Source organism: Eubalaena glacialis, chromosome 9, assembly GCF_028564815.1.
Source record: "Eubalaena glacialis isolate mEubGla1 chromosome 9, mEubGla1.1.hap2.+ XY, whole genome shotgun sequence".
NCBI classification, from domain to species: Eukaryota; Metazoa; Chordata; class Mammalia; order Artiodactyla; family Balaenidae; genus Eubalaena; species Eubalaena glacialis.
The window spans coordinates 81,254,574-81,281,065 of NC_083724.1; the positions used below are offsets into that span (position 1 = coordinate 81,254,574).

General features: G+C 43.4%; 1 protein-coding gene across 1 annotated transcript in view; it reads left to right on the plus strand.

Moving 5' to 3' along the window:
- The window catches only part of ACO1 (aconitase 1), a 58,790-nt gene extending 32,952 nt beyond the window's left edge, over positions 1 to 25,838 (plus strand). The window contains exons 8-21 of the mRNA XM_061200484.1: positions 194 to 365; positions 1,680 to 1,780; positions 3,138 to 3,254; positions 4,355 to 4,514; positions 5,787 to 5,922; positions 8,339 to 8,423; positions 9,202 to 9,358; positions 10,525 to 10,649; positions 12,282 to 12,386; positions 13,097 to 13,239; positions 16,069 to 16,216; positions 20,421 to 20,543; positions 23,815 to 24,000; positions 24,940 to 25,838. Coding sequence (XP_061056467.1) covers positions 194 to 365; positions 1,680 to 1,780; positions 3,138 to 3,254; positions 4,355 to 4,514; positions 5,787 to 5,922; positions 8,339 to 8,423; positions 9,202 to 9,358; positions 10,525 to 10,649; positions 12,282 to 12,386; positions 13,097 to 13,239; positions 16,069 to 16,216; positions 20,421 to 20,543; positions 23,815 to 24,000; positions 24,940 to 25,053 — 1,872 coding nt within the window. The 3' untranslated portion in view covers positions 25,054 to 25,838. The remainder of the gene's footprint in view (positions 1 to 193; positions 366 to 1,679; positions 1,781 to 3,137; positions 3,255 to 4,354; positions 4,515 to 5,786; positions 5,923 to 8,338; positions 8,424 to 9,201; positions 9,359 to 10,524; positions 10,650 to 12,281; positions 12,387 to 13,096; positions 13,240 to 16,068; positions 16,217 to 20,420; positions 20,544 to 23,814; positions 24,001 to 24,939) is intronic.
- Positions 25,839 to 26,492: the final 654 nt, after the last annotated feature.

Sequence of the window (26,492 nt, forward strand, 5' to 3'; positions counted from 1 at the left end):
TCCAAGATACCATGTTGTATTTAGCTGGCTTTACTTTTTAAGTTTTATTTTTAAAAGTAGTCAAACATATGTTGGGCTAATTCATTTTTTGTGTTTACTCACAAGGCTACTTTATGAGAACTGCAAGGGGATAGTTCTGCATTTTAAATACAGGTTATCAAGTCTCAAACTCTGCTATTGTTCTGTTGCTCAGCACCTCCGCCAGGTTGGGGTAGTGGGCAAATTTGTCGAGTTCTTCGGGCCAGGGGTAGCCCAGTTGTCCATTGCCGACCGAGCTACAATTGCCAACATGTGTCCAGAGTATGGAGCCACTGCTGCCTTTTTCCCGGTTGACGAAGTCAGTATCAAGTACCTGGTGCAGACAGGTAAGTGCAGAACCCTGAAAACAGAAGGCCGTTGCTAAAGTTCATAGAATGCTGAGAATTGGAGCACTACCTTCTGCCTCTGTCCCTCGATTAAATAGTTGAGGCACTCAACCTAAAGAAGAGAAGAGAAGGGATGGTGGGGAGGGGAAAGCTGCAAAATACATCCAGAGATGAGATTAGTTTCTATGGCTCTAGAGGTGGCCACTGAACCTCTTACTGATCTGGTACCGAATTTGTAACATCTACTGAATTGAAACCAATGGTTTCGGAGAAGTTGAACACTTTCTTAAACTGAAACCTAAAAGAAATTTCTCCTGCATGTCTTCGTGGAGAGGATGACAGGGGATGTAATGAACACTGGGGCCCAACAACAGGTCATGGATAAATATGTTAATGAAGATCAGACAGTCATCTGTTATAAGGTCCATGCTGAAAGCTGATGACCTTTACAATTCAGTTAAAATGAAGAGGCAAAAAAAAAAAAAAAATGCTGATCTGTTGTGGATCCAAGAATCAAGCTCTCAAACACTCTTATTTAACTGTCAGAGAACTGGGAGAACTGCGTGTCCCAGTTTGTCCAACTGGGCAAACCGTGCGTATTATCGCCTGCAACCAGGGTCTTGATCAGAATGAAACAGCAGAGCTTTCAGGGTCATATACCTGGTGATATAGCATCACGAGCTAGGACTTTGAACTCTGGAGTTAAACTCAGCTTCGGATCCTGGTTCTGCCATTTGCGGCCTGTGTTCCATGGGAAAGTTATTTAATCTTCTTGAGCCACTATTTCCCCATCCATAAATGAGGATAATAACAGTACTTGTCTCATAAGGTCATGATAAAGGATTAGGGAATGAAATAATGCATTTAAAATGTTTAGCACACGGTGCTGGGCACACAGCTGGTGATCTGTGGTGGGAGACTGCGGGGATTACTACTTTAACAAGAATAATGTGGAATGCTGAGGGTCTGTGGCCCGTTGAAGGCAGATGCGTCGGAGGTATGCTTTGACAATTCGCTGAGGCTTAGGATCCTCTTAATTAAGACCCATAACCAAAGAGAGAGGAGTGCTTATAAGTAAGAATCTTCTACAGAAAATGGTCACTTCGGTAGAACAGCAGATCAGTTAATGGCCCCTAGTAAACAGCAGCATCGGCTAGAGAGTCAGACTGTTAGCCTGAAAGCTGCAATATCAGCAGAGCTCTTGGTGTGTGTTTAAGTGAAATGCCCATTACTTGTATAGTTTCTGGTAGAGGCATTAGTTTAATCAGGAAATATTAACATCTGTTACTTGTTACTTCTTAAAATGCCCATTAGGTCGTGATGAAGAAAAAGTAAAGCATATTAAAAAGTATCTTCAGGCTGTAGGAATGTTTCGGAATTTCAGTGACCCCTCTCAAGACCCAGACTTTGCCCAGGTATGAGAGTGCCTTTCACTGAACATGTGTTTCCTCTTTCTCAAGCCTGTGGTTTTAGTTGTGAATGTTTTTTCTTGGGGGGTGTATTTGTAGGAAATTAGTCACTGCCAAGTTATCGCAGAAGAACAGGGTGTTAAAAGGCTGAAAAATCAAAAAAATAAGGAATTGTAGACATAAAATAACATAACTTGTCCCAATCTTCCCAGCCATTAGGTTGAGTGTGCTCCCCCCCACTTTTTTTTTTATAAATTTATTTTATTTATTTATTTTTTGGCTGCGTTGGGTCTTCGTTGCTGCGCGCGGGCTTTCCCTAGTTGCGGCAAGCGGGGGCTTCCTCTTCATTGCGGTGCGCGAGCTTCTCATTGCGGTGGCTTCTCTTGTTGCGGAGCACGGGCTCTAGGCGTGAGGGCTTCAGTAGTTGCAGCACACGGGTCCTAGAGCGTGCGGGCTTCAGAAGTTGCAGCGCGTGGGCTCATTAGTTGCGGCTCGTGGGCTCTAGAGCGCAGGCTCAGTAGTTGTGGCTCACAGGCTTATTTGCTCCGCGGCATGTGGGATCTTCCCAGACCAGGGCTTGAAGCCATGTCCCCTGTGTTGGCAGGCGGATTCTTAACCACTGTGCCACCAGGGAAGCCCTGCTCCCCTTTTTTGATTTACTCCTCTTATGTGGAAGATCTTTGGAAAAGGAGTTTAGAAGGACTGGAGCTATTTAAAGGCTGATAAGCACATCATTATTATAGATGGGGGAAGAAATGGAGGTGCAAGTGAATCAATTTGTTCTCATTTACCCATCGACGTACTTATCTTCATTCATTTTCTAGGGTGCAAACTGAATCCACATTTTTCTCAGCAGCCAAGACTGGAGGGTAAACCAGATATGGGATCCTTGTTTTGTTTCCTATTACATTGAGGGAAGGAAATATTCAATTAGACTAGGGCCCATTTCTTGGCATTGATGAGTTAATGGCTGCATTCTCCCAGTCATCTTAGAAAAATTACAATGGTTTATCTATCTTTTCAGTAGAAAATCCATCTCAGACTAACTTAAGCAATAAAAAGGATGTATGAGCTGCTTTGCAAAGATGGCCAAGTGAAAGACCCTGGCGGCAGCCACAATGCCCACCCTGGTCTTTCTGAGAGGTGGCAAGGCTTCTGCCTGTCCCACGCTACCGAAGTGCTCATCTGGAACTTTGGAAATTCATCCTTTCAGTGTAAAATGGACATTGACTTCCTTGGTTTTGAATGTGGTAGTTTAGTTTATTTTTATTGTTGTGGTGTTTTAAATTCTCTGGCATGGCTGTGTTTTTTTCTTTGTGAGTATAATGTCAGTTCCACGGTTCCTTTTCTTTTGGGTGCACAGGTTGTGGAGTTAGACTTGAAAACAGTAGTGCCTTGCTGCAGTGGACCCAAAAGGCCTCAGGACAAAGTTGCCGTATCTGACATGAAAAAGGACTTTGAGAGCTGCCTTGGAGCCAAGGTAGGGACCTGAGAGAGGTGGGTGGAAATCCTCCCCAACCCTGCCCCATGCCCGGCTTCTTTGTGCACAGGCTTCACCCGCATCGATGATGAGTCTTCCTGAAGCCTGGTGCTGCGGGCGTTTCCTCTCCATCCTATAGTCCTCGATGCCTCCCTCCGTATTAGCTAAGAGCCAGGCAGCTTCCTTAGAGCACTTGATTGCCTGTAAACACAACTCAACCCTCCTTTTCAAAAGCATACCTCCTTTTCACATGACTCACCACAGTGTTCACTCGGCTTGCCCAAACTTTTCTGGCCACTGTACTTTTGTTCATGCCATCCCCTGCCTGCATGTCCCTTCCCCGTCTGCATGCCCTAATCTCTCAGCTCTTCCACAACGTGGCCTCAGATCTCATAGCACAAAGTCATCTCTCCCTCATTTGAACCTTCATGGCATCAGTCGGAAACCCTGTGATGGTGTTTCATAGCCTTTAATTTCATTGTTGGTACTGTATACTTTTGCATGTCTGATTTCCTTTACTAGACTGTAGATTTGAGGATAGGATTTATGCACAGTCACCTTTGTATCCCACAAAGTGCCCAGCATAGTATCTTGTACACAGTAGATTTTCAATGAACATTTTTCAAATGAATAAGATTTGTGATGGATTTTATCCACGGGATGCCAGCATTTTACCAAATGTTCAGCTACACTGTGTTAGCCTTATTGCTTATGATTGGTTGAATCTGGCCAAAATGGCACCTTTTTCTAAATTTCCATAAAGGTTAGTATCAGCGCCCTCAATGCAGCCATTACATCTGTTCTAATTAGCTCTAATTAGACTAAGCTAAATTTGTAGTTGTAGCGTTTCGGTATTTGAGGTGGGGAATAATTGTTAATAATTTCAAAGCAAAATCAGATTCAGAAATCATGACTCCCTTTTATAAAGATTTAAAAAGAATAAAGGGAACTTTAATTTTTCTGTAGCATTTCAGAGTTTACCAGCTGTTTATGTTTTGTTAAGAATTGGCCTTTAAAACTATAGTTACCAAAGTATTTCTTTTTCTTCCAAAGTGAGAACTTTTGACCATATATATTTTTTTCTTTTTTTCTTCCTATAGCAAGGATTTAAAGGATTCCAGGTTGCTCTGGACCATCATAATGACCATAAGACATTTATCTATAATAATAGCGAGTTCACCCTTGCTCACGGTTCTGTGGTAATCGCTGCCATTACCAGCTGCACTAACACCAGTAATCCATCTGTGATGTTAGGAGCAGGTAAGTGCCTTTGATGGTCATGTGGACGTGTGGGTGAAAATTTCCCAAGACATGACCCAGGGGCTTAACTGAGTTCTACATATAGTTCCCTGAGCCTTATCCTTTCCAGATGCAGAGATTAATTGGCCCAGAAATGTTTACACAATAAATAATGCTGAATGCAAAGTATTTAAAGTAGTATAGTCTTTAGAATCAACACAGAAAATAAGGAGAAGAGAGGAAAGGAAGATGAATTTCTGGTAAAGCCTAGAATCTTATGTCAGACTTTAGAAGAAAAAAACTGTTTTCATTTCACAGACTGTTTTCTCCATAAAACCCCTGATAGGCCTTTTTGTACAGTAGAATTTAGTCTGTCTTAGATGCATTGTCAAGTGCATCTGAATTAGGGCACAGGGCACTGGTTGATAAAACTTATCTACCTATTATACAATTCTATTTATTTAATATTTACATGCAGAGTTTCATTACTCTAATGTCCCTTTAGTTTCCAAATTTTAAAATATCCCTAAGAGTTCCTCTTGTGTCCACAAACAGTTCTTTCTTTATGAATTGGACAAGTGCGTAAGGAAAACCTTCTTTGTCCAGGAATTCATCTATTGCCACCTAAGCTTTGGACAAACCAATTTCCTTAAGATAAGACACCAGCTTGTCTGTAGCTTTTTGTCTCTTTATACCCCCCACTCCTTATTTCTTTCCTACTTCCTTGATATGTCCTAAGTCAGAGCACCCAGTGTCACTGTAATAAATAGTCTCTGTATTTGCCCAGAGTCAAGTGGCCCAAGAGCCCTTGATCTTCCACTTCAAGAAATATCTGAGGACTAGATTTTTATCTTCTAGGCAGACTGTATTCCTCACCAACAAGTACACAATTCATATACTTTAAGAAGGGGTCCTTCCTATTATTTTTCATCTAAATAAAATATAATTAGAAAGATTGCTTTCCCTCCAAAAATTAAACACTCATTCTATAATATAATCATGAATGGTTCAGGTTTATCTCTTTAAAAAAAAAAAAAAAAAAGGCACAGCTCTTTTTATCTTTTTCTTCATGTCCATGGCTAATTTTGAGTTTACTGAATACATGTAAATGACTTTGGGCCAGCAAGCTTTTGATTTCTGTCAGGCAACAAAAATGGCAGAAAGCACCAACATGAATGGGGCTCTGTCAAGCAGTGCAGGAACTGCAGACTGAAGTCAGTCTCTTTCCTGAAATGTCCGTGGCACCTAGAGTGGGCAGCCCCACACACCGTGTCTGTGTTTACCATTTCACAGGCTTGTTAGCAAAGAAGGCTGTGGATGCTGGCCTGAACGTGAAGCCTTACATCAAAACTAGCCTATCTCCTGGAAGTGGTGTGGTCACCTACTACCTGCGAGAAAGCGGAGTCATGCCTTACCTGTCTCAGCTTGGGTGAGGGAGAAATCTCTTACACCATTGCTTTTGTTTTATTGTATTCCACAGGTATTTTGCTAAGTCACCTTGTAATGGATATAAGCTTATCTGATGGTGTCTAATTTCGTAGTCTTCTGTCAGATGGTAAACAGACAAACCCTCACATTCCGACAGAGCAGGGCCCTCCTGTACAGTTGTACTGGTTGTTCATCAGACAAGGGTGTCTGTGAAGAGAGCAGGGGCTGATATCAAGCCTGTGCTCTGCTGTAGCGCTGCACTCCTGGGGCAGGGGGCGTCTTTTCTCAGTTGCATGAAGGTGTGCTATGGGCTAGTGTTGGCTCTGCAACTGAATCTGCTCTTTGGTATGAAAATAATTATTTCCCATGCCTAAAAATGTTCTGATTCCTTGAAGTCAATTAGTTATTTGTTGCCAAATACAGTTTCTCCAATTAATCCACTATTCCTAATTTGGATGACATAGATTTTTGTCATGTGCCTCATAAAAGTCAGAAGTCCTTGGGATTATATAATAAGAGTAGTGAATAAAGACATCAAATGGCATATCTGATTTCAACTTTTAAAAATTCCAGATCATTCAGATAGACTCCTTATAATTTTCTTATAAATTTAAAAAGTTACTTATAAAAGTAAATTATATGGAACAGAATAGAGAGACCAAAAATAACCCATACAGCTATGGTCATTAATCTTCAACAAAGAAGGTGAGAATATGCAATGCAGAAATGATAGTCTCTTCAGCAAGTGATGTTGGGAAAGCTGGACAGCCTCATGTAAATCAATAAAATTAGAATACTGTCTCACACCATATACAAAAATAAACTCAAAATGGTTTAAAGATCTAAATGTAAGACATGACACCATAAAACTCCTAGAAGAGAACATAGGCAAAACATTCTCTGACATAAATTGTAGCAATATCCCACGGCAAAAGAAATAAAAGCAAAAATAAACAAATAGGACCTAACCGAACTTAAAAGTTTTTGCACAGCAAAGGAAACCGTAAACAAAACGAAAAGACAAGTTACAGAATGGGAGAAAATATTTGCAAATGATGCAACCGACAAGGGATTAATTTCCAAAATATACAAACAGCTCATACATCTCAATATCAAAAACAAACAAACAAACCAACAACCCAATCAAAAGATGGGCAGAAGACCTGAATAGACATTTTTCCAAAGAAGACTTACAGATGGCCAACAGGCACAGGAAAAGATGCTCAACATCACTAACTTTTAGAGGAATGCAAATCAAAACCCAGTGAGGTACCACCTCACACCAGTCAGAATGGCTATTATCAAAAAGTCTGCAAATAATATATGCTGGAGAGGGTGTGGAGAAAAGGGAACCCTCCTACACTGTTGGTGGGAATGTAAATTGGTGTAACCACTATGGAAAACAGTACAGAGGTTCCTTAAAAAACTAAAAATAGAGCTACCATATGATCCAGCAGTCAGTGGAATATATCCAGAAAAGACAGAAACTCTAATTTGAAAAGATACATGCACCCCCATGTTCATACCAGCACTATTTATAATAGCTGAGACATTGAAGCAGCCTAAGTGTCCATCAACAGATGAATGGATAAAGAAGATATATATATACAATAGAATACTAGTCAGCTGTAAAAAAGAATGAAATACTGCCATTTGCAGCAACATGGATAGACCTAGAGAATATCGTACTAAGTGAAGTGAGTCAGACAGAGAAAGACAAATATATATTACCACTTGTATGTGGACTCTAAAAAAAATAATACAAATGAATCTATTTACAAAACAGAAACAGACTCACAGACAGAGAAAACAGACTTATGGTTACCAAAGGGGAAAGCAGGGATTGGGGGGAGAGGTGGGATTAGGAGTATGGGGTTAACAGATACACGCTACTATATATAAAATAGCTATGGGACTTCCCTGGTGGTCCAGTGGTTAAGACTTCGGGCTTCCACTGCAGGGGGTGCGGGTTTGATCCCTGGTCGGGGAACTAAGATCCCGCATGCTGCGTGGCGTGGCCAAAAAAAATATATAGAGAGATAAACAACAAGGATTTCCTGTATAACATAGGGAACACTATTCAATATCTTGTAATAACCTATAGTGCAAAGTAATCTGAAAAAATATGTGTGTGTGTGTGTGTGTGTTTGTATATGACAATCACCTTGTTGTACACCTTAACATAATATTATAAATCAACTATACTTCAGTTTTTTAAAAAAGTAAATTATAAAAAGGACTCTTAATTGAATGATTTAGAATGGATGAATAGGAGATCAAAATGTTCCCAAGAATGAAAGCTGTATAGAAACAGCCCTGTACTAAACTTACTTAGGTCAGTGGTCTCCAGGAAGTGTAACCAGCAGGTGAGCCCACTGAGAGCCGTTCTCCATCCTGTGCTTCTCTCTCGCACCTAGGTTTGATGTGGTGGGCTACGGCTGCATGACCTGCATTGGCAACAGTGGGCCCTTACCTGACGCTGTGGTAGAAGCCATCACGCAGGTGATTACAGAGGAACTTGTGGGTCTTCAGAGCTGTTGTCATGTTTCATATGATGTGTGATCAAAAGGCTGGTAATTTTAAGAAGGTCCAGGGAAGCATGGGATGTAGTTAAGAGTACGGTCTTCGGAGTTGAGCGAAACTTATTAACTGTATACGTTTGAGCAAGTTAATTAACCTCTGTGTGCCTCAGTTTTCACAACTGTAACTGGAGACAGTAATAGCACCTGTTTCATAGAGTTGTGAGCATTAAGGTGATAGTGGACACGAATGACTTAGTGCAGCGCCTGGCACACGCGTGCTCCATAAACGTGGTTTTGACTGCAGAAGGCGCCAGAATCGTTTGTTCCTGTTGTCTGAAAACTGGTTCCAAGTCAGACAAATGTAAACTAAATTGCATTGGCTTGATTTTTGTCCCATAAATTCTATAGCGTTGAGAAATACTATTTGGTTTGCTTTGCATTAATTATAGAATCCCTGTCAGTCAATGTGGCTTCCTTTAGCTTTCAACTTGCAGTCTTCCCTGCCTGTTCTCAGGCCCCAGCAGCAAAATAACCAGGATGCTGCCTCCTGACCAACCTGCTATTTTCTCATGAGCAGAAACCACTGAATGTGTCTCTCAGCTGCTTTTGACCCAGAGTGTCTCCTACAGGGTCACCCTGTGTGCTCTTCTTCCCAGGGAGAGGACCAGTGAAGGGGAAGCTTAGAGGGAAAACTTTGACAAATGGAGCCTAGGCATTCTCTTCTCTTTGTGATCTGCTTTTCCCCTTGCCTCACACAGGGGGATCTTGTTGCTGTTGGAGTACTGTCTGGGAACAGGAATTTTGAAGGGCGAGTCCACCCCAATACCCGGGCCAACTATTTAGCCTCTCCGCCTTTAGTAATAGCGTATGCAATTGCCGGGACCATCAGGATCGACTTTGAGAAAGAGCCACTGGGTAAGATCTTATTTGGGGGGTTACAGTTTTTCCAATGTATTTGAAAACATTACTGGGAGAAAGTTATTGCTTTCCTTAATAAATAATGAAGGCTAGACCCTCCAGAGATCAGAGGAGGAGTCTTTTCTTTATGCCCCAATACACAGCTAAGACATAACTGAAATAGTTAAACAAGAATTTACTAAAGGGGGAGGGACAACAAAAGGGAAAGAAATACCCAAAGTAATGGAGATCTTGCCATTCTGGCTTCTTCTCCAGTCCCTTCCTTTCCAGCTCCCGCTTTAATCTAATGATAGGCACTGTTTTAATATCTCCTCTGTAGGAACACATCCAAATAGTGCAGCTTCTCAAAATTCTGGGGACAGGATGCTTTGTTTCCTTTCCTCTGGTCTCTTTGCTGTACCCTCCTCAACCCATGCTAATAAGCAGATGAGATAATATGAAAATGGTGCCCTGGAATTTACTTTTAGGAAATCATAGCTTTAGACATACAGTTGGTCCTCATTATATAGGGATTCCATATTTGCAAATTTGACTACTCATTAAAATGGATTTTAACCCCAAAATCAATGCTCATCACTCACAGATGTGCACGGGGCGGGGGCAGGGAGGGGTGAAGGTGTGAAAACCTTGAGTCCCTCACCGTGCCTGCTCTCAGCTGAGGTCGAACAAGGCAACACTCTGCCTTTTTATTGCAGGTCTTATACTGCAAACAAGTGTCCTGTTCGTGCTCTGTTTCGCACCATGTTTTTCACATTTTTGTGCTTTTTGTTGGTGATTTCCCTGTTTAAAATGACCCCCAAGAGTAGTGCTAAAGTGCTGTGTAGCGTTCCTAAGCCCAAGAAGGCTGTGACGGGCCTCGTGTTAGACAGGCTCGCAAGTTCAGTGTGAATGCATCAACAGTATGTATGAAGTAAGGTGTCATGAAACAGAAACACACATAAAACAGGGTTATGTCTTGATCAGTTGACGACAGTGTTGTGGATGGAGGCTCTTGGGAGCCTAACCCGTGTGTCCCCTGGGGGCAGTGACTGAGTATTCTCTAAGTGTGCACGTAGGCTTTACAGAACGTAACTACCCTGAACGAGACTTGACTGACTGTATGTGGCGATGAAAATGGGGTATGAGATGAAGTTTTTCTCACTAATAAACATTTTTTTCCCTAGGGGTAAATGCAAAGGGACAACAGGTATTTCTGAGAGATATCTGGCCAACCAGAGACGAGATCCAGGCAGTGGAGCGTCAGTACGTCATCCCTGGGATGTTTAAGGAGGTCTATCAGAAAATAGAGGTGAGGTCCCAGCCCACCTGTGAGGGAAAGCTGCTCTTGTGCATCATCTCTGCCAACCTTGAGGCCAGTGGCGGAGTCAACTATACAAAGTAACATTTCTTCAGATGATTGGGGAAGTGGTTATCCATCATTTTTCTCCTAAGACTCACGTTTTTCCACACCCCACACTCCCCAGATGTTCCCAGAGTTGGACAAGTGAGCGGCAGCCTCAGGAAGAAAGGCCTCAGCTGTGTGTGGTTCCTGGCCAGCTCTCCACAGCTGCCCCCTTCCTCAGGCAGCCTGGGGCATTCATCAGCTATGGTTGAGGACCCCCTGATGTCACTGTAGTGTGTCACTGAGGCATCAAATGGTTGAATGCACCTCTCAGATGTATTTGCATGCTTAAAAAACATAATAAAAATAAAAGCCACTCAGTAGGAAACACCACCCTAACAAACTACCAAAATAAAAAAAAAAAGCTTGCTGTGCACTTTACAAATACAGGGAAAATGTATGGGGCTCAGCGTCATTTTCTGAGCCCTTTGAATGTTACCCCTTTCCCTAGTCTCTGATAGGCTGACCCAAGGGCTTCAGCCTGGGCCTGGTGGTTTGAAACAAGAGGGCAGACTGGGGAGCAGAGTCACACGGGGGTCATATTCATGCACTGTGAATCCCACAAGCTGCTCATTTGGAAATGGTACAAGGGAGTCTGGTAGATATTGGGTTAAATGTATTTCTCCAAAGGCTGAGTCAATGGACATGTAGAGCTAATTCAAGCCCATTTGAATGCATAGCAGCTGTCTTTTACTAGCTAATGTCCTTATGACCTGGAGGTCTACTTCCCAGAATCTTCAGAGCATACATAATTTCCCCTGGGGTACAATCTGGATTATTATTTCATAAATTATATTTATAAGTATATGTATTAGTTATCTATTGCTCTGCAACAAATTATCCCCAAACTTAGTGAGTTAAAACAGCAAGCATTTTTTTTTATCTCACAGTTTCCGTGGGTCAGAAATGGAGGTGTGGCTTAACAGGGTGTGTGTGCCTTCACAAGGCCCCAGTCAAGGTGTCATCTGGGGCTGCAGTCTCACCTGAAGACTCAACTGGGGGAGGATCCATTTCTAAGACCACTCATGTGGTTGTTGGCAGGATAAAGGACCTCACATGCTGTGGGTGAAGGCCTCAGCTCCTCACTGACTGTCAGCTAGAGGCTGCCCTCAGTGCCTGACTAGTGGGTCTCTTCACAGAATGGTAGCTGGCCTCCATCAGAGCAAGTAAGCAAGCAAGCAAGAGAGGGTAAGAGGGTGAAAGTGACAGAAGGCAGAGTCTCTTGATAACCTAATCCTGGAGGTGAGTCACTAGGCTCAGCCCTTACTCAGCAGGAGGGGATCACTTAGGGGTATGAATCCTAGAAGGCAGGTCTGTGGGGGCCATTCCAGAGGCTGCCTATCACAGAGCACATGTATTTTTAAATTACTTAGCACGGTGTTGTCTTAGTATAGAGGAACTCTGTTGTGTGACCATTTAGAATAAGAATGGATTTTCCTGTGCTCTTAGCTTGAATATATGTTTGTGTTTGCATGTTAAATTTTCCTTAGGATGGGCTGTGATTACATCTGCCTTTCCTTTTTTTCTTTTTTTCCCAAGACTGTGAATGAGAGCTGGAATGCCTTAGCAGCCCCGTCAGATGAGCTATATTACTGGAATCCCAAATCTACATACATCAAGTCACCACCATTCTTTGAAGACCTGGTAGGACTTTTTATTGTTTAACAAAATGAGTTCTTCAAAAAGTTTCTTGCCTTGTAAAATCTACTTGACTACCCAGTACCCCTGCTTTGACTACCCATTTCATTAAAACCTTTACAAACCTGAGCAGATAATACTGGGGAGAGTTTGGGGAAGCTGAGTTACTTGGCTGGAGTGGGCCTACAGCTTCTCTGTCCAAGGCTTCTGTGTGGCTGTGTAGAGACCCCCTGGTGATCAAGTACCGCCTGGACAAAGACTCAGTAAAGTCTGAGGGACTGTCCAGGAGAACATCCCCTGGGACCTGCCATATTCAAACCTTATACCCATAAAGACAAGGGAAATCTTCTCTGAAACTGATGATCAAGGAGTCTGCACTGCCCTGGGTGGGACGGGGAGGACTCCTGCTGTCCTCAGCATCTGAGGCCTTCTCTGGATGTGGAGAAAGAGAATGTCATTTGCAGCAGCATCCCTGTTGCTTTTGAGGGGATAGTGCCAATACTTCACCTCCCTTTAAGAGTGAGATAGGAATATTTTGCATAAATTCACCTCACTTTTCTAAACACCCTTGATGAAACCAATAAAACTAGAATTTTCTATGTGCTGATATAGGGCTGTCATCTGGTTCAGGTCCATGGACCGCTACTGTTGGGGTTCCCCTGGTGACATGTTGGAGAAAACCTGGGCAAACACTGACTTACTGTGTTCTTTGGTAGACTTTGCATCCTCAGCCCCCTAAATCTATAGTGGATGCCTACGTGCTGTTAAATTTGGGAGATTCAGTAACAACGGACCACATCTCTCCGGCTGGAAATATTGCAAGAAATAGCCCTGCTGCTCGCTACTTAACTAACAGAGGGTAAGTAATGAATAAGGGGAGGAAGGCCTGAAGGCAGAAATGGAGAGAGTGAGGCCAGTAGTGCTCTTTTCATGAGGTCTCCTTGGAGTCAGACTTTGGTTTTTCACTGAACCCTGGGGCTTGAAAACCAATTGCTCTTTCTGTTTGCTGCTTCGAAGCTTCCCTGGGAGAATCCATCAGCACGTGAACCTCAGCAGGGATGAGGGCCTTCTTTTTGAGCAGGTGTACTCATTAGACTCAGCTGTCATCCCTACCCCCCAGCTTGGCTGATTGTTAAAGTACAAGGCTCTGCTCTCCACCTGTGGCAGAGCCTGGTTACCCTTGAAGCACTGGACAGGGATAGAACTGGAAATGCATTGATATTTCCTGGTTGAGAGACATATTCTTTACAGAGATCCACTTCAAGGATTTGCAGTTTACGCATCCATTCAGCAATCCTTCAGTCACATACCGATTTTAACAGGCATTACACCAGTATTATCCACTGTTATTTAATATACCACTATCAATCAATGTCGGTCCCAAATGGGACTTTCCATGAGAGTCATCTGGGGAGATAGAAGTTCCTGATTCCCGTCCCCACCTCCTGAATCAGCTTCTTCAGGGATGGGGCCCAGAGCCAATTTGAGGAACAAAATTCAACACCTTTTTTTTTCCCAGTGGGAGAGCACAACTGCCTTGCCCCTCATCTCACTTGCCTGGTGGCTAATCCATTTTCTTCATGAATTTCCCTTTCTATCCTGCTCACTCATCTCTGCCTTCTCCTAGTGCACCCTATAGGACAGTCTATTCATTCAGACCAAGAATATTTCATATTCCCCAGAAATGTGAGTGTTGTAAGTTTAAGAAGATAGCCCACATCTAGAGGAGGTGATGCACAGTGGTCTGTGTCAAGATTTTTCTTTAACGCAGGGCAACTACTTTTTAAAATGTATGGGAACTGCCTATACACAGATACATATTGTGAGATTTTAAAGGGATATGATTCTGCTTTGAGTGGAAGACACAAGTCCATCAGCAAGTAGAAAAGGGCAGGTGATATTCAAGATGCGTCAGTGAGTCCCTGCTTTTCCACTCACCCACACTGCTCGGGACACACTGCCCACCACCTTGTTCGTTGAATGTTCCAAGCAAGGCCAAGTACCCTTCTGCCTGAGAGCCTTTGGTTGAGCTGGCTGTTTTTTCCTCTTGGATGCCCTTCCCCAAGATACCCTCTTAGCTAACTCTCTCGCCAAGTTCAAGTCTTCCTCCATGAGTTCACTCCCACCATACTCCTGTTCTCCTTGCCCTGGTCTACCTTTTCTTTTTTCTAAGGTATTAACCACAATCTAGTAACACTTGCGTAGGATGCTCTTTAAAAAAATTTCTTTGTCTCCAGCTTCTAGAATGTAAGCCCTGCAAAGGCAGAGATCTTAATTGGTTTTGTTCATTGTTCACCCAGAACAGCTCCTGGCACATAGTTGGTGCTCAATAAAAAGTTGTTGAGTGAATGAATGGGAGAAAAGGCTTCTAAGAACAAAGAGAGAAACTAGAGAAACACAAGATTGAGGCTGGAGGAAGAAACTAGAAAATGAGCAGTGACCAACACCTTTTTAGATTGGTGATTATTGATACTCTAGAGAATTGAGTGAAAGGAGATATACCTTCCCATAAAAATGCACATCCACACTTCGGACATAATTTCAAGGGTTCATAGACACACTCACATACTCCTGAAGCCCATTCATAGACTCTCAATCTTTAAATTAGATCTAACTAATAAATCATTAACACACACACTTCCTAGCATTATAAGAAACAGCCCAGTGAACTGGTCACCATGTTCATTTTAAGATGTTGTTACTCACTTTGCAAAGTGTCCTTTCATTGGGACCCACAGACAAGATTCTTCTTTGATTTTAGGACCACCGATAGCTATTCCTGTCTGCCTCTTAGGCACTGCCCTGATTTTGATCTTATGAAAATTCTAAGTCATGTCGCCAGTTATGTGTGTTTTCATTGCATTGAGCTCCTGGTAACTCGGGGACAAATTTGAACCTAGTTCTGTTTAGTTTATAGAATGTATTTTATGTGTCCCCATTCTTGGCTCCACCTGACTGGCCTACCCTGAGTATTCCCTTTGCTTCCTTTGTTTTTTTACCCATTTTTAGTATTTTACCTTTTGTGAAGCTTTATAGGCTACCCTACTGAATCAATAAAATAAATACTCTTATTAAAGTCCCTCCCGATTGCTCTACTCAGATTTATAAGACTGTAGGTTGCTGCTGGGAGCATACTGATTCACCATCCCACCTGCCACCTCTCACTCTGCCCTCAGTTGAAGCTATGGGAACAGCTTTTCTGCCTTGGAGAATAATACTTAGCAGACTTAGGGTTTCCCTGGTGGTACAGTGGTTAAGAATCCGCCTGCCAATGCAGGGCACCGGGTTCGAGCCCTGGTCCAGGAAGATCCCACATGCCGCGGAGCAACTAAGCCCGTGCACCACAATTACTGAGCCTGTGCTCTAGAGCCCGCGAGCCACAACTACTGAAGCCTATGTGCCACAACTACTGAAGCCCGCGTGCCTAGAGTCCGTGCTCCGCAACAAGAGAACCCACCGCAGTGAGAAGCCCGCGCACCGCAACGAAGAGTAGACCCCGCTCGCCTAACTAGAGAAAAGCCCGCACCCAGCAATGAAGACCCAATGCAGCCAAAAAAAAAAAAAAAAAAAAAACTTAGCAGGCTTAGAGAAACACCTAGGTTTGTGGGTTTTCTCTTTTCTTGGGGTAAGCCAAGTGTAATCTTCTCTCAGTTCACTAAACCAGCTCCTCTCCTGCTTTCGTTATCAGCTTGACTCCACGAGAATTCAACTCCTACGGCTCCCGCCGAGGTAATGACGCCATCATGGCACGGGGGACATTTGCCAATATCCGCTTATTAAACAAATTCTTGAACAAGCAGGCACCACAGACTATGTATCTGCCTACTGGCGAAATTGTGAGTATTGTGTCTTCTACTTCATTAAGAAGCCAGAGTTTCTCAGGCTCTGGGTGGTTGGATGTTTGCACCATCACTTTCCTTTTGGTCTTATTTTTATTTCACGGCTCATCCTACCTCTTGCTTTGTACAGTCCCTCTTGCCAGGTGTCCATGTATATAGAGTTCATCCCTGATGGAGAGGCCCTTTAAACTGGGAAACCTTTTCCTGCTTAGAGATTCTGCTTCATGCTTTAACTAAGTCTAGTTTCCTAGGAGTTGAGCTTAAAAACCTCTGAGTGAAATTTCGTCAGTTCAGAGTACTTGAAGGGGAAATTCCAGGTTAAGGTGGAGGATATTTATTAAGAAGTGCTATTGTATTGGGTTGGCCAAAAAGTTCGCTTGGGTTTTCGGTAGCCTCGTATGGAAAAACCCGAATGAACTTTTTGGCCAACCCAATATAACTTTAATAGCATTTAATTAATTTACCATATCACTAGGAAAAGAAGGAATGTAGAGGATTCTGCAGGCCTGCTTGGGTCCTAACAGGAACCATTTGGAGTTGGCGTATTACAGCTGGAATTGTCTGTTTACAGATGGCAGGCATACGAGAGGTGGGGAAGCCTGCCCTTTAAGTCAGACAAGCCTGGGTTCAAGTCCCAGCTCCACCTCATATCAGCTGTGGAGCCCTCAGCAAGTTATCTCCCTCTCTGAGCCTCATTTTTCTTACTTGAGAAGTAGAAATAATATCTACTTTTTAAGGCTCTGAGGCTTAACCTTGAATGGAATGACTCGTAAAACACCTAGCACAACATCTGGCACAGCAGCAGGTCTTCAGGGTCACTTCCCTTCCCAGTGAATGCTGTGAAACCGCATGAAAACTGGTTAAGCTACTTAAGAAATAACCCTCACAAATTATTTTAAAATGATAATGGCTAATACGTCTGTGGAACTTACTCCATCCCAGGTGCTGTTCTAAGCTCTTTGCATATACTGACTTGTTCAATCCTCATAACAACCCTTTGAGGAAGGTACCATAATTCTCCTTGTTTTAAGTTGGCAAGTGGAGCCTAGAGAGCTCATGTAACTCCCTAAGGTCACAAGTCTGAGGAGCTGAGATTAAAACCCACGGAGTCAGGCTCTGTCCGAAGTCAACGCTCTTTACCACCAAACACACTGCCTCACTTGTAACTGGTTCTATGTTTGTAAAGCAAATTCATCATAGATACTCTGATCACCAGGATCCAGCACAGAGTCAGTGCCCAGGATATATCTGTTCAGTGAATACCAGGGATGATAAACTATTAAGTGAAAAAGATACAAATCAATGGTAAAATCCCCAAGAGATGAAGGGGAAGGACTTGCAGTTACAGACTTTGGAGGCCTCCAGGGTACTGACTGTCACAGTGAATCTCCCTCATTTACAGCCCTGCCGTAGCACAGAACTCCTAGTCGGTTGCTTAGTGCCTCAGCGTAAATAAGGAGACAGAATGAGAGATGAAGAGACATTTGAGTCAGGCCTTGAACTTGGAAGACAGACCTAGACAAAGAACAGAGGAATATAAAGGACAACAGATAATGCAAAGAGTAGAAGAAAACTAAGGAAAACAATTGTCTCCTCAGAGTGATAAGAGATGATTTTCTGTTGCTGTAAAGTAATCAGAAGACAAGAAAGAGCTCCTTAAAAAAAAAAAGCCCCTAAAATTTCACAGGAATAGTTGATTAGTTGAGAGTATCTTTCAGAATATAGAAAGACAAAGGGGAAATTAGAAAATATAAGAAAATTAAAGACTGAACTGAGGAGGGCCAACATCTGACTGAATAGAGATGCTAAAAAGAACAGACAAGATCTGAGAGGAAATTATTAGAGAATTAACACAAGAAAATTCCTCAACTGCAAAATCTGAGATTCCAGATTGAAAGGTCCACTGAGTGCCCAGCCACATGATTAAAGAAGACCCACTCCAAGTGACATCATTGTGAAATTAAGACAGCAAAGTTGGGAATTCCCTGGCGGTCCTGTGGTTAGGACTCCGCGATTTCACTGCTTGAGGGCCTGGGCTCGATCCCTGGTTGGGGAACTAAGATCCCACAAGCCGCGCGGCATGAACAGCAGAGGTAAGGAGATCTAGAAACTTCAGAGAGGGAAAAACAGCTTATGTGCATTGTCCTGGGGATCAGACGCGCTCAAAGCAACCCAAGAAACAGACTGAGGAAAGTTATTGGGACCCTAAAATCTGTGTCCCTCATACTTCCAGCCAAGTGAGATTAAAGTAATAACACAGTCAGATATTCAAAAGCTTTAAAAATACCCTTGGTCCCAGTCTCAAGAAGCTACTTAGTAAATGTATTACACCAAAACGAGGGAATAAACCAAAAAAAGAGGAAGATGTAGGATCCAGGAAAAAGAAATACAGGGAATCGACAGGATGTTGGGGAAAGAACAGGAATGCACCATGTCCTCAGTGCATCAGTCCACACAGGAGAGCCATCAGTCCACACAGGAACGCTGGGCTCCAGGAGTGACACCCCATGAAAAAGATTTTTAAATTAGATTGCCTGATAGATTTGAATGTCTTTAGAGAAGACTTGTATTGATACTTTAGGCACTGCATTTGGGGATTAATTAACGGGTAGGGACACAGAAACAGGTGAGCACACACGCAAAAATTTTATTCCAGTGGAAAAAAATTTTTTTAATCACCAAGAAAAGGAAATCAGAGTATATTATGTGGCTCAGCTATAAATGGCATTTACATAATCAAAACGTATGACAATGATATTAGAAGGCCGCGGAGGGTAGGGGGTGGGGGAGGGGAAGGAGCGCAGTGGTTAAAAGAACTAAATCATCAAAGTAGGAAATTAATAATAAAAAAGGAGAAATGAAGAACTGGCCGATTAAATATAATACTTAGGGATACAGAGGCACAATAACAGAAGAAACCACTAAATTTTATGTTTTCTTCATAAGAGCGGGAGAGTACAGGAGCTGATGCTTTATAAGCTGCTTGCTACTCTCAGTTTGGCTCATGTATGAGAAAAGCCAGGAGCTGGAAATTCTAGACCTGCTTATTCCCACTCATCTTGGGTTCCAAGACCTGCTTGGCCATGGGATTGTCAGCTTTGTGGTAGTTTTGAAAGCACTTTAAAAAACACACACTCCCACAGTCTTAATATACAAAGCTACTAATAGATATCTCTGAAAATATCAGGTAGGTTGTTTCTTTCTGGTCTTTGAAAGGATCCAGGCTATTTGGTTAGGGCAGGCTTTCACTGGTTGTTTTTGTTTTTGTTTTTTTGTTTAACAGTTTCTATATTCATGAGCTCTATCCAGCTGAAGACATACAGAATCCTACCCAGATTTAGGCGATGCCATGTGACATCAACCACAATCTCCATCCTTTCACCGCAATAGTAATGTGTGAAAGCCTACTTGATAATTTGATTAGACACCTTTCTAGAGCTCCTTTCAAATCAAATACTCCTTCTTTCGGACAGATCTTATTTTCTGACTTAAGTAGCCAGGAGAAAACAATGTTTTATTACTCACCAGCAATGATATCATCTCTTTGTGAAGTCTCAGCTCAGCAGAATATTCAGAGTTCCTGTGAGAAACAAATGAATCTATTTGTGTAAGATGTTTCTCATATAAACTAAAAGATCCGTTAATCCTTTCCTGTCCTTTATTGATTGGTGCTTCCATCAGTGTTTCTACTGTCTCTACCTTGACCTCCATGTAGAAGGGTGACAAATAAGAGTTTGCATTTTATGTAATTTCCGAACACATGACCTTCTTTCTGTTTGGCTACCCTTGACAACTAGCCATCACTGAGTTTCTGGTACTCAGTCAAAACCCAGGTTTAGGTGGGATTCTCTGCTTTAGCTTTAAAATATTTTAATCAATGGAAGAGTTTAAAAAAAAAAAAAAACTGATCTAATTTCCTTTTTTTCCCCTGATGCCTTAGGATTTGAATGTTTTTCTAAAACTAGGACAATTAGGCATTTCACTTAAGAGTATAAAATTCAATTTGATAAAGGTACGTAGATGGAGTTAACTGGAAATTTGTAGACCAGGCAACTGACTGGTTGAGTGTTCCATCGACTTTACGTTGGCTTGGCCGACTACAGACACTTCTGCCCCTGCATGTCCCACCAGGACTCACTGCCCTGTGTCCACACTCTGTGCCTTTACTGTGTCGGTAAAACCTTCCTCTTCTCTTCCTCAGCTTGATGTGTTCGATGCCTCTGAGCGGTACCAGCAGGCGGGCCTTCCCCTAATAGTTCTGGCCGGCAAAGAGTACGGCTCAGGCAGCTCCCGAGACTGGGCGGCCAAGGGCCCTTTCCTACTGGTGAGTAGGATGCAGAGACATCCCAGCAGGCAGCTGCCCCTCTGAACTGGAAGGGAAGCTGGGAGGGAGGCCAGAAATAAAATGCTTTGCTTTACTTTCCAAGATGTTGTAGAAGAGCAAAGCAAGCTTGGGAAAGCATGGAATGTTTATTCATCTCCCACTTCTTGGTAGATCGGGATTTACTTCACTGAGTGAAGGGTAATCTAGAGTTCACCGGGTTCCCTTAGATCAAACATTGCTATCCTGGGAGCTGTGGATCTTTGGGGGTGTCTACAGAACATTTGGGGGGAGGGTCCTGAAGTTTATCCATCCAGAAGTGTGTAGTATGTGTCTTTTTTTTTTTTTTAATGGGGAAAGTTTCATGGTTTTCATAACGTTCTCAGAGGTTAACACCTGAAGTTTATTCAAGGCTCTTGTCCCAGGTGAATGTGAGGAATAAGCTACTGCTACTGTATCGTCAGGTTCACAGAAGGGAAAAAGTAAGGAGTCTGAGCTTTGGATAAGCTCGGGGAATGCACTTTTTACAGTTGCTTATCACTGCCTGTGAAAAGTCTGCATACAGGCTCAATAGAAAAGGAAGCCCTCTCTGTATGTAGACAGTCAGCTCTTTAGAACCTTCAGCCATTTCAGGGCTTGACCTGCGTCAGGTGTCCCTGTGGGAGGGGCCACGCAGGAGCTTTTACCTCTCGAGCATTTGCTTGCCCTGAAAGCAGGGCACACTCCTGGTGACTGACTTTAATCCTCAGGATAGGGTAGAATAGCTTAGCTGTATCAATTTAAATAACGATGGCCCGAGCAAATCAATGCACTTGGCAGATGCTAAATAAGTTGATATCCACAAGTACAGTAAAAAAAAAAAATGGCTGTCTGGCAGGCAGCCCTCCAGACGCCCAGGCTTCTGAAAAATGTCTTTGAACATCATACCTATTTTTTTTTTTTTAGGCAATCAGTTTGCAGTGGGTTGGGGGGAGATGTTCTTATTAGTTGGTAATTTGTCAAAGGCCTGCCTTTTCTAGAAACTGCTGAAAAGAACCTAAGAAATTACAGAAGAAAGGATTTTAGGAAGGGAGCTGGGCGCTGCAGGGGGCAGTCAGGTGGGGACAGTGAGATCTGGGGAATAAGAAGAGACCTGGCACCGAGGGGCTCTAGAGGCTCGTTGGGCTGCACCAGCCACGAGACCAAAGAAAGAGCCCGGATACAGCGACAGAGACATCAGTGGTTTAATGGGGGGGGGGGGCTCTTACACATCTGAAGCAAGGTCCTGGGGCGACACCCCACGGTATGCAGCAAACAGCAAGCAGGACACAGCAGCAGTCTTCCCTCCCGTGGGCGGGGAGGCTACCATTTATAGGGGGGATTGATGTCAGGTTGGCTCATCAGTTACCAGGGAAACCAGCAGCCGGGCCTGTCCCTCACAGCCCCTCAGGTTAACCACCACCACTAGGGCAGATGTTTTCCTTTAATAAACTAGCAGGTGGGGCCGTTCTGGCCTAAGGGGCAGGGGGCAAGCACATTCATGTGAGTAGGGCGGAGGTGAAGCAGGGACTGGTCGAGCAGGGGATGTACAAAGAGCAAGAGAACAGCCATCTTGAGGGGCCTGACCATACGCGTCTAGACTTCTCTACAGAACTGCTCTGAGTTCCGTCTGCCCAGACAGCCGTACACACTTCATTCTGTAGCTGTCCAGCCTCAGCCACTAGGCAACCCCGGGCTGTCCTCATGCAGAAAGGGACAGGCAGCTGTGATCTGCAGTGCTGCATGGCCCTTTACACAGAGCTTGAGACGTGAATGACCTGTGTTTACAAAGATTGCCACTTCCCCCAAAATAAGTATACAGTACATATATACATAAATCCATACAAAATATCTACTGTCCTAAAGAATCTGCCCTTCCTCTATAAATGTGCTTTTAAATTTGGAAACACCTTGGGATTTTAAAAAAAACACCTGTGCCTGGATCTCATTCCCAGAGATTCTGGTTTAATTGGTAAGGGGAAAGGCCAGGACATCGGGATTTTAAAAGTCTCCCCAGTGATTCTAATATTCAGCACAGTTTGAGAACTGCTGCTCTATAGCCATGGTTCTCCTAACTTAAAAGAATCACTATCTTCTCCCACCCATGCTCCCTGTTAGAGATTCTGATACAGTAGACCTGGGGTAGTACCCGTGAATCTACATTTTTTTAAATTAATTTTTATTGGAATATAGTAGATTTACAATGTTGTGTCAGTTTCGGCTGTACAGCAAAATTAATCAGTTATACATATACATACGTATAACTCTTTTTAAGATTCTGTTCCCATGTAGGTCATTACAGAGTATTGAGTCGAGTTCCCTGTGCTATACAGTAGGTTCTTATTAGTTATCTATTTTATATATAGTAGTGTGTATATGTCAATCCCAGTCTCCCAGTTTATCCCCCCCCTTCCCCCTTGGTAACCATAAGTTTGTTTTCTACATCTGTGACTCAAGAATCTACATTTTTAACAAGCTTCCTGAGTAACCCTGATTCAGGGGATCTTAAAAGTGTACTCTAGATATTGAGACCTTTTAGGGGTATCTTACTATTATATTACAGTTAACTAATATTTGAGGATGGGGTATTTTAGTTAATCAAGTATCCTGGTTTATTGATCATTGCTGTACATTGCCAGTTATAGATTACCAGTAAAATGTACTTTATAGGAAGCTTTATATCAAGATTATATTCAACGTAATTTGATCCCTGAAACAGGAAGTATAAAAGCAGCACACAGTAGGTAATCATTTACTTTCTCTGTAGTATGTTCTGAAAGTTGTGTTTTTATTAAATCTTCGGTGTCTGCTGATGCACCTACAATAGTAGCAAAATTCAAGGGGAAAAATGAATTTTCTTTATGTTTCTTTGTGCTGAGGTTTCCAGATACAGTGGAAGTTTGCTGAGAAATGTATCACAAAGTGGCTAAGTGTGTGGTTAGACTGCATGGGTTCAGATATTGGATAAACCACTGACTACTAGGGTACAGGGGCACAATAATAGCGTCTACATCGAGGGTTGGGGGAGGGTGGGAGGAGAGTTCATTTCAGTGCCTACATGCTGCCTACATAGTGCAGGCAATCAGTTAAGCCTGGCTACTGTGTTATTTATAACTAGGGGGCAACATTTTACGTAAACGATTAATTGGTACTTATGAAGAATTTAGGTGTTAGAAGAGTTTTGACTTAAGAAGCCTTTGTAAAGTGTCTGTGTAACTAAAGAAAAACTGTCCAAACTACTCTGTTGGCTCATCAGGGAATCAGAGCTGTCCTGGCTGAGAGTTACGAGCGTATTCACCGAAGTAACTTGGTCGGGATGGGGGTGATCCCCCTCGAGTATCTCCCCGGGGAGAATGCAGACACCCTAGGACTCACAGGGCGGGAACGATACACTATCAGCATTCCAGAAACCCTCAAACCACGAATGAAAGTCCAGGTCAAGGTAAGTCGGCGCCTTTCCATGCCAGGCCCAGCTCAAAGGCCCTGTGTTCCTCATCAATCTTGTTAGAAGGAAATCAGTGGGATTTGGAAGGAAAAAAAAATCCCTCAGTAGACGTGCTTTAGACTTAGGAGTTCTACTAGCACCTTTCTGACCTGCCAGCACAGTGATGCCACACTATGTCGGTTTATTATTTATTCTGTTTACTCATAGAGTTATCAGTTCCATCTTTCCTCCCAAACCCGCCAGCCCCACTGTCTCCTGTTCCTCCCACTCTCAGCCCAGAGAGCAGTGATGAAAGCTCAGGGATAGGGCATTGTCACATTACCTTAAAAACACCTTTTTATTATAAACCTGTGAACAGACACACTCACCCCATCCCTGAGCCTCACCCCAGGCGGCCGACTTTGATTAGCCCAAAGGTGAAAACGACAGTGCCCTGGATGAGGTAAGGGTGAAAAACCAGCACCAAGGTCCCAGGGTGACCTAGCTGCCCAGGCAGACTAAGCTGCTGAGCTGTGTCCCAGGGTGAGCAGCTGGGCCAGTGCCTAAGGGACAACCTTAACGAAACGTCTGCTGACTGCCGACACTTGCATCCTCGGGCAGTCCCTGGAGGAAGTTTAGAAAATATCCCAAACGTCACTACTAGCTACTGCCCTGAGAGGCTATTTCTAATTCTCAGGTGTCTCTCACTTCCATCACTTATTCTCTGCAGTGCTTGCTTTACCGTGTAGATCAGTACACTGGGGATCTTGTTAAATAAAATGCAACTTACTGCTCAGCAGGTCTGGGCTGGGGCCAGCGTGCGCCTGTTCCCGGCACTGCCGGGGTGTGGACCACACTTGGAGGGGCAGCCTGAGGGCAGGCCGGGCAGGATGCCTCTGGAAAGGGCTGGCTCGCCTCCTACCTCAGCGATTCTTCTCTGCTTCTTCGTCCTCCCAGCTGCATACCGGCAAGACCTTCCAGGCTGTCATGAGGTTTGATACCGACGTGGAGCTCACTTATTTCCACAACGGGGGCATCCTCAACTACATGATTCGCAAGATGGCCAAGTAGGCCCTGGTTTCCTCGGAGATGGGCATCCTGGCTGCAGCGGGGAGGAAGCGCAGTGCCTGCAGCCCGCGGGCCCTGGCGTGGCAGTCTCTCCACCCCAGCCTCTCCTCCCCTCCCCTCCCCTCCCCTCCCCTCCCCTCCCCTCCACGCAGGGGCGCTTCCTGCCCAGGGCGCCCTAAGGTTCCGGTGCCGATCCTCTGCACACAAAATCAGCAGTTTCTACATGCTCTATTTTTGTTAATCTTTTTATCTTTTTCTAGAATTTGGAAGCTTAGAATGGTGGGATTGTCAGTTGTGCCAGGAAGGGAGAGCTGAGCCCTTTACAGTTACTGATCACAGAATATGTTGATTTTTCACTCTTAGCCTCTACTGTTCAGCTGAACACAAATGTCTCCTGCCCGATTTTGGGTTCCTCTGTTACCCTCTGCTCAATGAAACCTTTCCCTTGGAGAGTCCTTTGCCTCTGCATACCGTCCCAATGTTAACTGACAAGGCAGAGAAGAACTTTTTCACACTTTAAATCCTAGCCGTGACTGTGATCCCCTCGCCCCGCCTTTTCCTCCAGAGTGAATGATCCAGACACCTCGTGGATGGCTCAGAGGTTGAAATTTTTTGATTATGTACCTTTTGATAGATCAACACTGAAGAAATATGGAGGTTTCTTTTACTATATTCAAACATTTTCCCCAGAAAATTTTTCATGTATCAAGAGAACTTTGGATGTGGTTTTGGAGAGAGATGCAGAACATTTCTAATTTGAATACGATTAAATCTATTTTCAAGGAAAACTTTTTGACTTTGATACTGAATTCTGCTGTGTGTGTGGCCCTCGTTTTGGGATATGTAGAGCAGAGCAAATCTCAGACTGCAGGATCCTGAAGCCTGGATGACCTTCGAGTTCTCCTCTTTTTGTAACCACGTCAGTAATATGCAGGTTAAATGGCTGTGTTGAACCTCATCTGGGAGCAAACAAGAAGGTAGCAATAGCCTGGTAGCAGTAGCAATAATGTATTCTGGTGAACGGATCATAATTTTTTAATTTTCATCTAGGTTATCTGCTCATTTTCATCACTGAAGTCATTTCAGGGCACATGTCTTAGGCTATTCCAGCTGCCATAATGAAATATCAGAGACTGAGTGGCTCAAACATCAAAAATTTATTTTCTCACAGTTCTGGAGTCTAGAAGTCCAAGATCGAGGTTCCAGCAAATTCATTTTCTGGTGAGAGCTCTCTCTCTTCCTGGCTTACAGCCAGCTACCTTCTCACTGTGTCCTCACATGGCCTTCCCTTAGTGCGTGCGCATGGAGAGAAAGCACGAATGAATGAGCTCTCTGGTGTCTTCGTCTTACAAGGGCCCTACTCTCGTGACCTTTGTTAACCTTAATTACTTCCCTAGAGGTTCCATCTCCACAGAGTCACAGTGTCGGGGAGGACTTCGACA